General features: G+C 46.2%; 1 protein-coding gene across 4 annotated transcripts in view; it reads left to right on the top strand.

Moving 5' to 3' along the window:
• The first annotated feature begins 615 nt into the window (after window positions 1-615).
• ENOSF1 (enolase superfamily member 1) overlaps window positions 616-17,053 on the top strand; it is a 28,087-nt gene continuing 11,649 nt past the window's right edge. Inside the window, exons 1-9 of one of the 4 annotated variants that reach the window (XM_045886965.3) lie at window positions 616-818; window positions 6,775-6,883; window positions 10,934-11,049; window positions 12,850-12,936; window positions 13,322-13,348; window positions 15,471-15,543; window positions 15,660-15,698; window positions 16,073-16,155; window positions 16,945-16,979. In XM_045886965.3, coding sequence (XP_045742921.1) covers window positions 735-818; window positions 6,775-6,883; window positions 10,934-11,049; window positions 12,850-12,936; window positions 13,322-13,348; window positions 15,471-15,543; window positions 15,660-15,698; window positions 16,073-16,155; window positions 16,945-16,979 — 653 coding nt within the window. In that variant the 5' untranslated portion in view covers window positions 616-734. The remainder of the gene's footprint in view (window positions 819-6,774; window positions 6,884-10,933; window positions 11,050-12,849; window positions 12,937-13,321; window positions 13,349-15,470; window positions 15,544-15,659; window positions 15,699-16,072; window positions 16,156-16,944; window positions 16,980-17,053) is intronic. The other 3 variants (XM_045886964.3, XM_045886963.3, XM_045886966.3) reach the window with 3 other exon arrangements.

Genomic DNA, 17,053 nt, shown 5'->3' with positions numbered 1-17,053 from the left:
TAAACAGTCCCTGCAGTCCAGAGGACAGAGCCCAGGATTTGCAGCCGGAACACTCTGCCACTTACCTAACTAGCTGTGTAGCCTCGAGCCAGTCACTTAATCTCTCTCAATCTCATTTCTACACCACCTTGCAGAGCTGGACGGATAAGATGTAATTAAATACATAAAATGTATTTAAACCACGCCGCCTCAGAAGGGGTGTAATAAAGGGTGACTTGATTCTTAATTTATCGGGTAACAAACGGGCTGAGGTCACTTAGACACCTAGGATTTTCTAACGTCTCCCCAGGCTGCGCCGGCATTAACTTGGGTCAAGAGTGGAGCCCGTAGCCCAACTGTGCTATTGGGCGACCGAACTTTGTTCAGACCCCGCTCCTTCCTCTTGGACGCCGCGCCGGGGAAAGTTCCTTCTCGAGTTTCCCGTCCGGGCGGGGCACGGTCTTGCCAAAACGCTGACGCAGCGCGGGACACCCCTCCCCCCCAGTCCCGGGTCCTCCGCGACCCGCAGCGAATCCGCGTGAGGGCCGTGCGGGTCAGCACGGGGTTGCAGACGCGGCGGGAAGCGCCAGAGCGTCCAGGGGAGCCGGGATCCTGGCCTGCCACTCGGTCCGGTCAAGTTCTGGTGCGCGGCCGCGCGGCCAATCAGCGCCTGCGGGGCCGGGCTCCGCCCCTTCCGCGGCGCATAGTGTCCGTAGCCGAATTGGCGGCTCGGGAAGCTCCGGGTGCGCGGCGACATGGTGCGCGGCAGGATCTGCAGACTCTTGGTGCGCGACGTGCGCTTCCCCACATCGCTGGGGGGCCACGGCTCCGACGCCATGGTAAGCGCTGAGCGACAGCCGGGTGCCTCTTCCCGCGGACGTCCAGGCCCATGTATGCGCAGGGAGCCCAGCGGGTCGCGGAGGTTCCCCACTTTGGCACCGTTGCTTTTGCAAAGGGGGAGGCCGGGAGGGGAAAGGGAATAAAAGTAACCCGAAACTCTCCACAACTCCTGGGCTTTTTTTTTCTTTCCTTATTTTTTATTTGTTGACGTTTTATACTTCTGTTGTTACATTTATGATTCGCATTTTGCTGGAAATGGTAGAATGCGTAATAAGCAACAACAGCGTAATGCTCTTGTTGGATCCCCACCCACGAAACCCTAGAACACATACTTCTTCTGCACTGAAACCTTGGTGGGGTTCGTGGTGGTGGGCCTGGGTGTTTTGGGTTATGATCCTGCCTCCTCCACAGCTTGCTGTGTGACCTAGAGAAGACGCCAACCTCTCTGGGCATCTTGGGCCCATCTATGAAATGGAGTCACACTCTAGCTGGGAAAGCAGACAAACAAGCTCGTAGTAATTCTGGGGCATGTGCGGGGGGCTGTCATGAAATTACCTGAAAACACTGTTAGAAGGGATTTACACTGTTGAGAGTTATGCAAATACCAGTCTTTGGAGATGTTGTAAAGGCACAGCCTTCTACTTAAATACTGAAGGGCGTGTTTGCTTATTGATAGTGTTTGGAGGGACACTCTCCATCCCTACCATGGTCTAGTGCAGTGGTTCCCAAATATAGGAAGGAGTTCTATACTGGGTCTCCCCGAGGGCTGACACCTACTGGATTCTCATTGCCCTCAGTCCACAGAGGAGAAAAATAAAATTGCCTGGGTCTGTAGGAATGCAGGGAAGTGAGAAACATCCATGTTAGGATGATGGTTACCTGTTATCTGTGTGGAGGGAGGGGAATGAGTACCAGAGGACTCTAATTCGCCCTCTAATGTTGTGCTTCCTAAGTGGGTGGAGGGCACGCTGATACCATTACGTTACCTATGCTGTTTGTGAACTTGAAATACTTTTTTAGAAATAGGTCTCTCGTAAAAAAAAAAAAAAAAAAAAATGCTAACTAGGGCGTCTGAGTGGCTCAGTCGTTAAGCATCTGCCTTCGGCTCAGGTCATGATCCCAGGGTCCTGGGATCGAGCCCCGCATCGGGCTCCCTGCTCAGCGGGAAGCCTGTTTCTCCCTCTCCCACTCCCCCTGCTTGTGTTCCCTCTCTCGCTGTCTCTCTCTCTCTGTCAAAAAAATGAAATACATAAATCTTTAAAAAAAAATGCTGACTAAACAAAGTTATTACGTTTAAATGTCCTTTATTCTGAGATTGTTACTCCCGCTTTTTAAAATCTTTGTGTTCCTTCTTATATTATGTTAAATGACTTAAAAAAAAAAAAAAACCACCCAGTTGGCAATCCTTTGTGGATCTCCAAAGAAGTGTTTGAAATTTCATTGGCTTGTAAAATTCAAACACTTGAACTAATGCAACCACTTTGCCCCTCTGATGTGTAGCAGCTGTGGGTTAAACCGCTCACTCTCTTAAGCTTTGGTTTTCCTTTTTTTTTCCATTTTTAAATTTTAAATTCAGTTAATTAACATATAATGTATTATTGGTTTCAGAGGTCAAGGTCAGTGACTCATCAGTTGCATATAGCACCCAGTGTTCATTACATGTGCCCTCCTTAATGTCCATCAGCCAGTTACCACTTCCCCCACCCCCTGCCCTTCAGCAACCCTCAGTTTATTTCCTGTGATTAAGAGTCTTATGGTGGGGCACCTGGGTGGCTCAGTCGTTAAGTGTCTGCCTTTGGCTCATGTCATGATTGGTCCTGGGATGGAGCCCCACATCCGGCTCCTTGATCTGCGGGAAGCCTGCTTCTCCCTCTCCCATTCCCCCTGCTTGTGTTCGCTCTCTTGCTGTGTCTCTGTCTGTCAAATAAATAAATAAAATCTTAAAAAAAAAAAGTCTCTTATGGTTTGTCTCCCTCTCTGGTTTCATCTGTTTTATTTTTTTCCTCTCTGCCCCTATGATCCTATGTTTTGTTTCTTAAATTACACACATCAGTGAGATCATATGCTAATTCTTTCCCTGATTGACTTATTTCGCTTAGCATAATAGCCTCTAGTTCTATCTACTTTATCCATTCATCTGTCGATGGACATCACGGCTCTTTCCAAGGTCTCAGTTTTCTTATCGGTGACATAGGTATAATAATATCTGCTTCATGTAATAAATGAGATGCCCATCAGGTGCCTAAATACAGAGAAAGCCATCAAAAAGTATTGTCTAATTACTATTTACATATGAGGAAACTGAAGTAGAAGGGCCTCTGGCCTAGATTTTTCTCTGCTTTGAATTTGTGAAGTGTTAAAGTAGCCCGGTTTTAAGTAGAATAATTTTAAGAAATGGAATTTGTCTCTGGGCCTAAGTTGTTTATGACCTCAGGGTCAAGAGAAGTTCTCTGATACCTGTATTGCAAACTCATAAATACTTAAGTATTTATCTTCCAGAGATATGGGGTGTGTTGTGTGCTGATTCTCATGTGCCTTCTTAATAGAATGTGCTACTTTGCAGTTCTGGGAGGTATTGCTTCCCAAACCCTCATGACATGCTGAACTCAGCAATTCAGCTCTGTTCAGCACTTAGAAGCAGAGGAGGCTTCCTGATCAGAAGCAGGATATTTTCATGAAGGAGCCCTGAGACTGCCCCCAAATCTGTTAAAAGTAAAGGATTCAGCTGTGATTTTTTTATCGGCCTTTTAGGAAACATGGAGCACTCAGACCTGTACTTATAAATTGCTTGCTTGTTGAGGCACTCATCAAGGTTCCAGAGAGCTCCAGGGCTGTCGGCTCTTAGCCCAGCTCCAGCTGACACCCTCCCCTTACCACCACCACTTCCCAGCCAGTCATACTTTCCCTCTCCTTTCCCCATTGTCTGCTGAGCTCCCAGGAGTGGCTGTGCTCCCAGACCACTCTCTCTCTCCTCTGGCTCCCATTCCCGCACCCCCAGCAGTTAGAAAACTGCCCACTGCATCACGGAGAAGACTGAAGACAAATGCACCGTGGGCCCCATCTCCACCCATCAGCCTCCAAACTAACCCTCTCATCTTTCCCTTTATTCTGTGAGTCCTATCCTCCCAGACAAATCTGTGTCCCCATCCCCACCCTTCTTGACTGACGAGGCCCCCATTCTCATCCCCTCCATCTCCAGTATTTTCTTCCTCAGTCTCTTTTCCCAGTGGTTCCTTTTCTATCCCATAGAGACAGGGATTCCCACTTTGGAATCACCTTTCCTTGACCCTAACATCTCTCTTCTTCCTTCTGTGTCTGCTCCTTCCCCACCAAAGACTAAATTACTGGTTCATCCCTGTTGCCTCCAACCTTTACGCTTACTTCCTCCTTCATCTGAAATCTTCTGTCTCCTTCCTTCTCTTGGGATTGACTGTTTTTTCTGCTTCCAGGGTCCTTTCTCCGGGGCTGCGGGTCATGTTGTCAGCTGCCTCCTGCCATCACTTCTACACCCTGACTTCGGCTGCTTCCTTACTGGCCTCCTTCTTCCCTCTGCAGGGCTCAGGCCCCAAGGGCCCTCCTGTCTCACGGTTTGCTCCCAGTAAGACCCCGTCTGTGTGTACAGCTTCAGTCCTCACTGGAAAGCTCCCCATCCTCAACCAACCAGCTCAGATTCTATTTTCATCATAAAGTCTCCTCCAGCTTCAAATGCATCCCACTCATAGTGCTCTCTGCCTGGCTTCCATAGTTTGTATCTCTCCCAGAGACTTACCATGTCCTGCCTCTTGCTATTAGAGTTTCTATAACCATGGCTTCTAAACTATAACTTTCTCTCTTTTTTTTAAAGATTTTATTTATTTATTTGAGAGAGAGAGTGAGAGAGAGAGCATGAGAGAGGGGGGAGGTCAGAGGGAGAAGCAGGCTTCCTGCTCAGGGACTCGATCCTGGGACTCCAGGATCATGGCCTGAGCCGAAGGCAGTCACTTAACCAGCTGAGCCACCCAGGCTCCCATAACTTTCTCTTTATTTATTTATTTATTTATTTATTTATTTATTTATTTATTTATTTATTAATATTTTATTTATTTGACAGAGACACCGAGAGAGGGAACACAAGCAGGGGGAGCGGGAGAGGGAGAAGCAGGCTTCCTGCTGAGCAGAGAGCCCGATACGGAGCTTGATCCCAAGACCCTGGGATCATGACCTGAGCCAAAGGCAGATGCTTAACTACTGAGCCACCCCGGTGCCCCACTTTCTCTTTTTTTAAAGATTTTATTTATTTGAGAGAAAGAGAGCATGAGCAGGAGGAACAGCAGAGAGAGAAGGACAAGCTCCCCACTGAGCAGGGAGCCCGATGCAGGGCCTGATTTCAGGACCCGGGATCATGACCTGAGCTGAAGGCAGATGCCCAACCGACTGAGCCACCCAGGCTCCCCTAAACTCTAACTTTCTTAAGGGCAGACGTGTCTATGCCCCCTCAGCAACCTGCACAACCTCTGATATGCAGCTGGTGCCCAGCAACCCTTCACACCGAATGCTCTCCACTAGGCTTTGATACCAGACAAAGGCCTTCTGTGTGCCTCCTCCCCTTCCCTGAGCACAGGGATTTAAATTCTGCTTTAAACTCGGTTTCCGGGGCGCCTGGGTGCCTCAGTCGGTTGAGGATCTGCCTTCGGCTCAGGTCATGATCCTGGGGTTCTGGGATAGAACCTCACATGGGGCTCCCTGCTCAGCGGAGAGTCTGCTTCTCTCCCTCTGCCCCTCCCCACCCCCAGCTCATGCTGTCTCTCTCTCACCTGCTCTCTCTCAAATAAATATAATCTTTAAAAAAATAAACTCGGTTTCCTGTCAGATAGGGATAATAGCACCTACTTTATAATATTGTTGTAAGGATTAAATTAAATCAAGTAGCTTTTAAAATAGTTTTTCAGAGCAACAAATACTGTGTAGTAATAATAGTAACAATAAAAACATCAATTGTCACCGCCCTATGCAAAAAGACATCAATAGTTGCATCCTACATTCCTTATTGATGCATTCAGATCTTCTGCCTGGCTTTTGGGGGTCTCCATTATCTGCCCCCACACCACCTATCCAGTCTTGTCTTCATTCACTTGCCACCCCGGTGGCCCAGGGGCCTTTCACTTCTGTCTCACAAGGCTCGGGGTTTCCTATGGCTCTCCCTTGCCCCTGCCTTCACTTGTCTCCTTGCCCATCCTAGTGTCTCAGTCCCCTGCTTCCTCTTTCCTTGCTCCCTTGCTCTTCCTGGGGACTTCTCACACAGTAGTTCTCACCTGCTTCTCCCTACTGAGGGGAAATTTCTGGAGACAGACTGGTTTTTTCACTTCTGCATCCCTCATCCCCCATATCAGCAGGTAGTGTTGAGTTTCATCATAGTCGGTCAGTAAACACTTACCAAAATACCATTTGATAGTAGCAAGTTTTAAAAAAGAACAAAACAAAAAGCGGGCTAATTTGTCCTTAAGTTTTAATTCTTTGTTTCCGCCCAGCAATCTCTGAACCAGCGCCATTGTCTTTTTAGCCCTGCTACAGACTGCAGCGAAGATAAGTCCAGTTTTCTGTGAGGCTTTCTGAAGGCTTGGCTGCTTCCATTTGAGGCTGCTTGTGAATACAGCTCTGTTCAGAGAGCTGGCAGAGGTAGCTTAGGCAAAAACTCCTGGATTAAAATCTGAGCTGATCATCAGAGGAGGCCTAATGGCAAACTGGCACTGAAAATGTATGCATTGCCCTTGTTGAAATGATATGAATCTGTCAGGGGGACTTTCCCTTTGTCCATTCAGAACTCCTCCATTTTGGGGGGGCACACCAAGGCTTGCATCAGACTCGAGCTCCTCTTGAACGTCCCCTGTTGCGTTTTCTAGTCTTACGTGATGTACTGAGGGGTACCTTTGGGTTTCTCATGTTTGCCTTGTGGGGCGGGGTGCGTTTCTCCTGCAGCACACAGACCCTGACTACTCGGCTGCCTATGTCGTCTTAGAGACCGATGCGGAAGACGGGCTCAAGGGGTACGGGCTTACCTTCACTCTGGGAAAAGGCACGGAAGTTGGTGAGTTGAACATTCTCGTTAAGGTTCCGGAATGCTTCGTTTTCACTTAGATTCCAGTTGTGACCTTACTTTTCTCTGTATTTACGCTGTTCAGGGTGAGTAAAGACAATGTTTCGTGGTTTGTTATTTGTTTCATGGGGAGAAATGAAAAGGCGGCAGAACTCGGCCCTTCTCCTTGCAGGGGTCAATGGACTGCGGGCATATCCGTGAATCTCGGCCTGTTTCTCTGCCTGAGCTAGGCGGGCGGCTGAGGGACATGACAGGGACAGATGGGCACTTGTGTGGCAAGGCTTATTGGGATGTGCACAGCGAGCCACTTGCTCTGCAAAGTACTGCACAGCGAGTGGTTTCAGGCCCACTGCTCCTCACGGTGGAAGGGCCTCTGGCTGCCCTGTTTCAGAGCTGGTATCTGGGCAAAGCAGGTTGTTCACTGAGCTATGAGTACAGTTCTCTCAGAATTGGAGAGAGCTCAGTGGGGGTCTTGAGGCCCCTCATTTTTTAGATAAGGAGACTGAGGCCCAGATGGCTGCTCAGCTAGCCACTCCCTGAAGTGCTTTCTTTCTACAACATTTTAAAAAAAGATTTTATTTATTTATTTGAGAGAAAGAGAGAGAACATAGAGGGAAAAGCAGGCTCCCCGCTGAGCAGAGAGCCCGATGTGGGGCTAAATCCCAGGACCCTGAGATCATGACCTAAGCCGAAGGCAGAAGCTTAACCGACTGAGCCACCCAGGCACCCCTCTTTCCACATTTAAATACAAATTATTTGTTTGATTTTTGTTTTGAAATACTTAATCCATGTACAAGGTACAAAATTCAAGAAGTACAAAAGGTGACCTTTGCCAGATCAATTTCTATGGATCATTAGGGTCTGAAGCCAAATGATGACAGTTGAGGTGTGAGGATCTAAGAAGGAAGGAAACAGATTCTCTAAATTTGGTGGTGATGCAGTAGAACCTCTCCCATGATATTTGCACTGTCAGCTCTCCCTAAGATGTAAAATAGAAGTCTTGCCCCACTGAAAGATTTTAATATTGTCAAGCAGATGAAAGGTGAGTGTGCACACGCACGCACGTGTGTGTGTGTGCATATGTGTGTGTGTGAGGACAAGGGAACCTTTCTTGCACTTTAAGTGGATGTGAGGTGGCCACTATTCCACTCTTCACAGGGCTGGCCTTCAGTCGTGCCCTCAGCCAGTTCTGTAAGAGACTTCCCTTGAGCGCTCCCATGTGTCAGGCACTGGAGAGATCATTTTAGTGAGATAGAGAAAGGGGACAGAATCCTGCATACACGGAGAAGGAATGCACAAACTTCTCAGGGACACAGCCATAGGAGAAAAGATCATGCAGTGTGAGAAGGACAGTTCTTTAAAAGCTGGTACAAGTTACACAGAAGTTTAGTTCATTGTCCAGGAGGGTCTTGGGCAGCTTCAGAACAGAGGTGAGCCTGTGAGATTAGTCTTGAAGATTATTCCTTGAAGCTAGGAATTTGCCAGGTAGCGGGAGGAGACTCGGCAACTATTCCCTGTCTCCCTCTCCATTAAGTCAACCATTTGCTGTTAATGTTTTCCATAAGGCAGTGCCCGCTGACCACGACAGGTTTGTGAGCCGTGTCAGCTTCTCCTGCAACTTTGTCTCTGGTGTAAGTCGAGTACTTTATGAAGCCGCCTTCTCCATTCTGCAGACCATATAGGGCGGTCCCCAAGTGTTGCGTAACACTCAGCAAACTTACAAAATATGTTACGGGAACGGCCATTGGAACCACTCTGTTAATAGCTGAGACTTTGAACTTTGCTGACTCCGGCTCGAGGTGGAGGGACCCTGTGTGCTCACTGAGACACAAGATAGGAGATAGGAGGCTCCTCTCCCTGGTTGCTGAGCTCTGTGCTTTGGGGCCTTCGCTGACCTGTCCCTCCTCCACTCCCATCCCCCAGCCGTCCTGATGGGCATCTCGGCCAGGCGTGAATCAATTTACATCTCTCTACGCCTTTAATAAACGGCTCTTTTGCGGTGATGTAGTCCGCTTCTGCCTTTTGTCGACCACAACATGACAGAACCCATTTTAACTTTAACCTTGCTCCATATTTGAGGTAATTTACCACGGTCTCACTGAATGTGTTACATGGCATTCACATTAACATTGAAAAAAATTCCATTAGCTCATCACAGTTCTTCTGTGCCTTTGTCAGCCTACTTACCTGGTAGTTCATTCTTTTATGATCGGAAAAAAAAAAATTAAGAAATAGTGGTTTCCTCATTACTGTGAAGGCAGTGCTAGTATGTGTGTGTGAGAAAGGGAGGGAGGGTTTTAGTTATTTTTTTAATAGAATAAACCAATATAGTTTTTTTTTTTTTAATAGAGGAAAAAAAGATGAAGAAAGAAGAATTTCTAAAGAGACAAAAAGAGCTGTAAGGGTTCACACCAGCCCTCGGGCTCAGGCACTCATGGTCATTCATAGGCTTTATGGACATGTCCTTCCTGGGCCAGGGGATCCCTAGGAGTTAGTCAGCAAGGCACTGCCTTCAATGGCCAGTTTTTTCCAGATGAAATCTCCCACCCACGGCAGCAAAGCAAACCTGAAGTAGACTGTCCCATACAGTGGATGACCACCAGTACCCAAATTTCTGTCAAATGCACGAAATTTTAGTTAGTTTCTTGCAGTGCCCTCCTTTTGAGCAAGGACAATCTACATACTCTAGATGAATATATTAGTGCTGCATCTCTGGGAAGCTGTAAAAGAGGAGGTCATCCTCAACTTGGGTTAAATGCGTTTGCCATGTGGGGCAAGCCGGAGGAGTGCTTCATCAGTGATTTCTGGCCACCATCTCATCAACGAGATGGAGGTTTTACTAGATAATAGTGTACCTCTCTGTGACTTGCTGACAGATTCTTCAGAGGTCTTTAATCTATGAGCACCAACCATTAAGGCGTGAGGAGGATTCTGTCTTCTCGTGGTTCTAGGGAATACATGTCTGAACTGGAATGATTCTATATCCCATTAACAAAAGCCCTAGAGAACATGGAATGGTTGGTCCAGCCCTAATGCTGTATTTAACAGCAAGTGTGCAATCATCTGAGTGCTCTCCACATAGAGGCCAGTCACGTCCTGACAGCATGTTTCATATACTGAAACGGTCTTTCTCTTAGGATCTGGCCGACTCTCCAGCTGTCCTACGAAATGGTCTGAGTCATATCGCAGAAATGGCAACACCAAACAAGTTTATCAAAAATTTTTGTAACAAATTAATTGCTTTGGGGCTAATCAGATGACTTGATTTGATTATTTTGGCCATTGATGTATAGACTGTTTTTCTAGAATGACTAAAAGGTAGAAGGGTCTCTCCCATTCAATTTGTTACTTATTCTTCATCTGAAATAACACAATAAAGCCTTCAGTAGAATACCAAAAACAAAAAACAAAAAAAACAGTGGTCATGCTGAACCAAATTAAGTTTAACTTTCAAATTACTTAAGAGTAGTATATCATAAGTAAGTCAATAGGAAGAAATGTAATATTTAAGAAAAGTATTTTCATGTACTTTAACATTTTACATGTATTAGGCTTATTGCAAATTCATTTCATCTTTGTGTGTTATGTTGTGAATTCAAGATATTTTCTATGCTTGACAATAATTAGAAGTTCTTTTTTTTTTTTGGTGATAAGTCAGGGTCTTCTTACTCCTTAGGAACAACAAACTAGCAGGGTTTGGTTTTGAAACTGCCTGTACACTTTCCAAAGTGAACAAGAAAATAGATTGGGAGTATGGCTTAAACTTTTGTCTTGATGGCTCTGTTTCTCGCACGGCAACCATTCAAAATATGTTTGCTCTACTCAAATGAAGCTCCATGTATGGATTAACAGCTCTTCCATATGTATGATATTACTTACGACAAACACAGAAGATATATTTGGGACAGTTTTTAAAAACATGTACCTTTTGTATGTGAAGTTTCTTTCATAAAACGCCCACATTAGTTTGTGGTGTTTTCATGTCTTAATTTATTGACTTCATACCAAAACATACACAAGAATTGAATCCTTACTTAATAGTTGTCTGTGCTGTGAATGCCCTCGCCCACCATGTGCTTAACAAGGACCTCAGGGACATCGTCGGTGACTTCAGAGGCTTCTACAGGCAGCTCACAAGCGACGGGCAGCTCAGATGGGTAAGGGGCCAATTTTATAAAATGCTTCTATGAGTAATGTTACTAAGGTCTAAGATGTCCTTTGATGGCAACAAATGTGAAAACAGAAACAGGCTTACAATTCTAAGGTCAAACATGGTATTGAGATAAATTAGGGCTTGAACGATTTAGACAGTGTTTGGAGGTAATTGATTTCTTTCTGTAAGACTTGAATCTGGACATATTTGGATCCTGAGACCCTATGGACTTCATCTCTACTCCTACTCCTTGAATGGAAGAAGTGTTCTAGGCCCTCTAGAAGATTAGGTACCGAATCGGCAGCCTTTCTGGGGGACAGAGTATGTGGGTAGTATTGGAGTTGGGGGAGGAAGTTATTAAAGCCAGGAACATAAGAGAAGAGCCAAGTTAAGAAGATAGAGACCAGAGTACTTTTATGTGTAAAAGTCTATATTTTGAACCCTAAGTTCAAGGCATGAAAAGAGTGAGGCTCTAGAGAAAGGATTCTGTCCCACTAAGGTCAGTCCAATAACTGGGTCTTTGCCCTTGTCTTCTGACAGCAGCTCTGTGTTTTGCTACTTCTCAGACTCTCATCCAGTCATGGAGAAAGGCACAAGGGAAGGCACTTGCCATCTTGCCTTGGATTTCATTTTGAACTTCCTGCAAAGCACGTTGAATTTGCTTTTCAAGGCATTCCCTTGAAGAAACTCCCACTGGCCAAATCTGGGACAATTCAAGGATCAAAATAAATACGTTAGTAATGGCTTGTAACTCATGGAAAAACATAAGAATCCATGGGTCGGTCCATTTAAGGTAGTGAACAAGCAACCAGGAAAAGTTTGTCATTATAATAGAGTAAAAACTTAATGTAAAAAGAATGATAATGTTAGACAATCACCGTATTGCAAATATTGTAACCATAACTGATTGAGGCAAGATTCGTCAATGCATGCCCAATCTCTGTACTTAGAAAAGGAAAATGGTAACCTCACAGTGCAGCAGTGCTGGACCCTGCCTTACCTAAGGGCTGGAAGATCATACCCCTAGTAAAAAACCAAAATGACATTATTGTCTGCTTAGAACTTGTGCCAAAAAATTATGACCTGAATCCCAATTATGAAGGAACCACAGACCAACCCAAACTGGGGACACGGTTACAAGTCCACTAGCCTGTGTGCTTTAAAAATGTCAACACATAAAATCTTTAAAAAAAAAAAAAAGGGCGCCTGGGTGGCTCAGTTGGTTAAAAATGTCAACACATCTTTAAAAAAAATTAGAAAAATTGTTCCAGATAAAAAGAGACTAAAGAGGCAGAACAAATGCAATATGTTAATAAAATAAAGTACATTATTGAGATAATTGGCAGAATTTGAGTATGGACTGTCTTTTAGGCAGTAGTATTCTATCAATGTCCTATTCCCCAAATTTGATCATTGTACTACTGCGGTTATGTGAGAGAATATTCTTGTTTTTAGGACCTACGCAGAAGTTTTTAGGGTTCGAGAGGCATGATATCTGCAACTTAAATGGTTCAGTAAAATCAATTTTATTTATATTATATATGTTCTATTTGTATATGTATATGTGTGTGTGTATATAAGTACATACATATACATAGAGAGAGGTGGGGGGAATATACAAGAGTTTTTTGTGCTGTTCTTGCAATTTTTCCATAGGTTAGAAACTATTAAAAAAAAAAAAACAAACTTAACCTCTACATGAGCTTTTACTGATGCCTTTTAAGTCCTGAAATGTGTCCCTGGCTAGGAGACCTAAATCTCTTTCATTTCTAAGACGTGCTGGTGTGTTTTGCTTCCTAACCAGATCGGTCCTGAGAAAGGTGTTGTGCATCTGGCTACCGCGGCCCTTCTCAACGCTGTGTGGGACCTGTGGGCCAAGCAGGAGGGAAAGGTAACTCATCGGAGGAGCACTTGGGGGGCTCTGTGGAATAATCCGACGCATGGCAGAGGGATGAACACTTCCTCTATGAGCAGCCTTCTGATGACAAAAGACATACACAGCAGGCCTCCAAAAGAAATATAGAGAATTGTTTGATTCTTTTTCTCCCTGGAAGTAGTTAGGAAACTAAAGGAGTCAGTTATAAAGGGCTGAGAAAGAAATGGGAGGGCAGCAAAGGTGAGGGGTTAGGAGGCAGCGTTAGAGACCCTGGCACGCAGGTGGACCAGAGGACAGGTGTTTGAGAATGGGAGTTGGCATTTACTTTCAGGAAAAAATGGGTACTTTACACATGTTTTACTATTCTTTTCTTTCTTTCTTTTTTTTTTCTTTTTTCAAGCCTCTGTGGAAGTTACTTGTTGACATGGTAAGTAAATTCTTTAACATTATAACGTTAAATAATTATGATAATGTAACATAAATGAGATGGACTTCACAGATTACTTGCCTTTTGATAATCGGTAAATATATTCAGGATTGTCTCTGGATCACTATAGTGATGATAAAGCAAACACCCACTAACCCCTAGTATTTCTTTTCTGATATTTGAAGTAACAGCTGGCTGTGCTCACATAGGCAGAGTGGTCCAAGGAAAGCACTGAGTTTAGGTCCTGCCTCCCCCCACTGTGGAGTTTCCATGTGTAATGCAAATTCTCTGAGCCTCTGTTTCCTAACTATGAAAAGGGGATAGTCGTCACTTCTCTGAGAACCTCATAGAATTGTTTAAAGACCAAATGATAAAAGTGCTTCCTGAAGAGCAAGACTTTATTAGTAAGATATTATTATCTTATACAATACATAAGATATTATTATTAAGATATCATCTGGTCACTTTGAATTTAAAAGAAAGTGATGGATCAGACTGTGGTGGTCTCCACTGTCTGATTCTGGAAGGGAAGGAGCCAAATGCTGAAGATAGGCACCTCGATGTTTCCTTTTTTCCTTGACCTGTTTATGGCAGGGTCGAGCACCTGGCAGCTGAGGAGGAAAAAAGTCTGGACAAGTTAAGGGGAGTGAACTTCAGACCGAGGCAGACCTGGTTTTGAATCTGGGCTCCACCACTTACTGGCGGGTTGACCTTGGGCATGTCACTTAACCTCTGAGCATTAGCTGGCCTCAGGGTGATGTCTTGCATGGTGGTTGCTAAAACTCTGGTGGTCAACTAATGAAGGCGCTGTTATTATTTGGCATCACAATTCAGGAAACACGAAGAACACCATGGCTTTGAAGACTGTAGGTGGGCAGACATTGCCTCTTCTCTGGGAGAAAATAAAAAGAGGCGGGCTCTCACACCATCTGTCTGACATAGTTGCTGGCGGCGTGGGGCCCCATCCAAAGGGGAAGGACATGAGCTGCCTTTAGGCTCAAGGTCAGCCTTTCAGAGGGGTGTAGGAGGTGGCTTCCAAAACTGACTGGTTTGAGGGCCTCTAGAGAAGATGCCTGTGACTTCATTCTTTTGGATCCTATTTCCTGATTCAGTAGCGGCCAATAGTCTTGAAAGGGGCAGAATCTCAGCATTGAAAGAGCTTTTACATTTTTTTTAAAGATTTTATTTATTTTTGAGAGAGAGCGTGTGCACATGAGCACGAGCAGGGGTGGGGGCAGAGGGAGAAGCAGACCCCCCGCTGAGCTGAGCAGGGAGCCAGTTGCAGCACTCGATCCCAGGACCCTGGGATCATGACCTGAGCTGAAGGCAGACGGTTAACCGACCAAGCCACCCGGGTGCCCAGCTTTTACGATTTTTAACAGACCAGTGGAGTACTGTTGGTCACAGTACAACGTGAGTGGGAGTGAAGCTACTGGTTGCTTCCCAGCTATTAGACTGGGATGGGAGGGGTCTCAGCCAGAGGCCCAGCCGAAGATGTCCGCCTTGCCAGCGTGGCCAGAGCAGTGAACCAGGGGCAGGAAGAGTGGGGGAGAGAACAGCCAGTGATGGTCCAGGGCCAGGCTGTGCGCTGTGTCGCTCATGGTGAATCCGTTCTGTTCCTGTCGGTGAAGTGAATTGTCCCAATTTGACGAGAGGATGGCCCACGGTCAGGCTGCTAATAAACAGTGGGCACAGGGTTGACACTGGAGGGCCCAGCTCTGAGACCAGCCTTCTTTCCTCTCCCACTGAGCTGCTCCAGGATCATGGTGAGCCCTGAAGTGTGGAGAAATGACCTATATGTAGAGGGACGCCAGGCGCTCATCTCACCACTTAACTCGTGCTGAGTGCTTGCCTCCTGCCCGGTCCTCCTTCCAGGAGCCGTGTTAGTTGAGCTGGTGGAGCCTAGGTGTTGGGGAGGGGAGGGGTTGCCATACGAGGGCCTGAGGATGTCTTGGGGAGGTGGCACCGACCTTCTGAAGAGCTCTGTACCAAGGAATGACAGAACCAAACAATTTAACACAAATCCTGAAGGCCCTTTCCCAGAAAGGGTAAGTCCATCCTTAGAGACATAAGCTGCTTGTGAATTGATCTGGGCCTTTCCCCTCTCCTGTTACGCTGCCAGGACCCCAGGACGCTCTTATCCTGCATCGATTTCAGGTACATCACAGACGTCCTGACAGAGGAGGAAGCCTATGGTGAGTCATACTCGAGTAACGGAACTGGAAGTTTTCTAGTACCTGCTGATGTGTAAATAATGTAGTAGCATGCTGTGTTGTCTGAAAAAGTGATGGTGCTTCTTATTTTTTTCCAGAAATACTGCAGAAAGGTCAAGTTGGTAAAAAAGAGAGAGGTGGGTGGTGAGGAAATTTCCTTCATTGTTTTTGCTTTCATTGTCCTTTTGAGGGTCCCTGTCCTCTTGGGGTTCGCATCATCTTCCCAAATGTCCCGTACCCAGCAGCCAGGCCCTCTGACAAAGGGTTGCATCTGGATGAAGCAGCTCCCTGGGTGTGACAAATAGGAATACCTGGGCTAGTTTGACATCCTCGGTAATTGCATGATTGTGAATGTGGCCAGAGGCTGGGCTTGGGGCTGGGTGCACATGAAAGGCAGGGTCAGAAGGAGAACAGGCTGGATCCTCCAAGGGAGCAGCTTAGCTAAAGGCAGTTGTAATTCTGAAGGCGCCTGGAAAGCACAAAATGTTGACAAGCATTGTGTTTTCCCCAGAAGGGCAAATGCTGATGCACGGCTACCCTGCCTACACCACGTCGTGCGCCTGGCTGGGGTACTCCGATGACACGCTGAAGCAGGTGGGCACTGGAACCCGGTTTTGTAGACAGGTTTTATATTCCTGGCTTTCTGGCATTTTCTTGTTAGCCTTTCTAAATCATTATGGATCCAAAGCCCCATCCTGAAAGTACTTACACCGGAGCGAAGTAAAGCCACTCACATTGTGGGTGTGAGACTCTGTGACCTAGCATGTCCCACCTCGGCTTCTGGAAGGTGACAGCCCGGGATTTGATTCCTAGGCAGAGGCAGCAGGGTCACATGGTACTGTGCTCACTGAACCATGCTGAGCCTCGGTTTCCTCCCTGTGAAGTGGGGAAATGATACGTACCTCGTGGGTGGTTTGGGGGACTCAGAATAATGCTGTGAGTTGTGTAAGGCCCCTAGCCCGGTGACTGGCACACATCATGCCGTCAGAGCCTGGTTGATTTATGACTTTCCCACCACCCTGTACACAGCTGAAAGACTAGCTTCTGTTTGGTTCCCTTACATCCGCGCGTTCTATGGATGCTGCAGAATATCCTGGCTTTAAGAAGGGGGACCTAAATGCTCCATTTCCCTTTTAGGAATGTTGTGAACAATTCAAGAAATTGTTCCCCTAGAGATGAGGAAAGAAAGTCATCCTACAAGTACAAGGAGTTATGCTCTGTTGGCTAAGGCGTTCCTGCTCTTAATTCACCAGCACGTGGTTGTTCCTCCGGTTCATGCGGCAGCCAGTGTTTGTGAAAGCACATCAGAGACAACTGGGGTTCTCATTAGACCAGAGAGAGCGTTTGGGTGTGTGATGGTGGCTGTGTCCCTTTCTCCCACAGCTCTGCACGGAGGCACTGAAGGACGGCTGGACCAGGTAACTTGTGTGTGTGATGATGCGCTTCACTCTCCCCGTCACGACAGGCTTGCCAGTGGAGAGGAGCCAGGAGC

This window comes from Mirounga angustirostris, unplaced genomic scaffold (genome assembly GCF_029215605.1).
Source record: "Mirounga angustirostris isolate CCGP_5_RB_7025 unplaced genomic scaffold, mMirAng1.0.hap1 SCAF_14, whole genome shotgun sequence".
NCBI classification, from domain to species: Eukaryota; Metazoa; Chordata; class Mammalia; order Carnivora; family Phocidae; genus Mirounga; species Mirounga angustirostris.
Note: the sequence above shows the minus strand (reverse complement) of the source record. Positions and strands in the feature narration are given on the sequence as shown.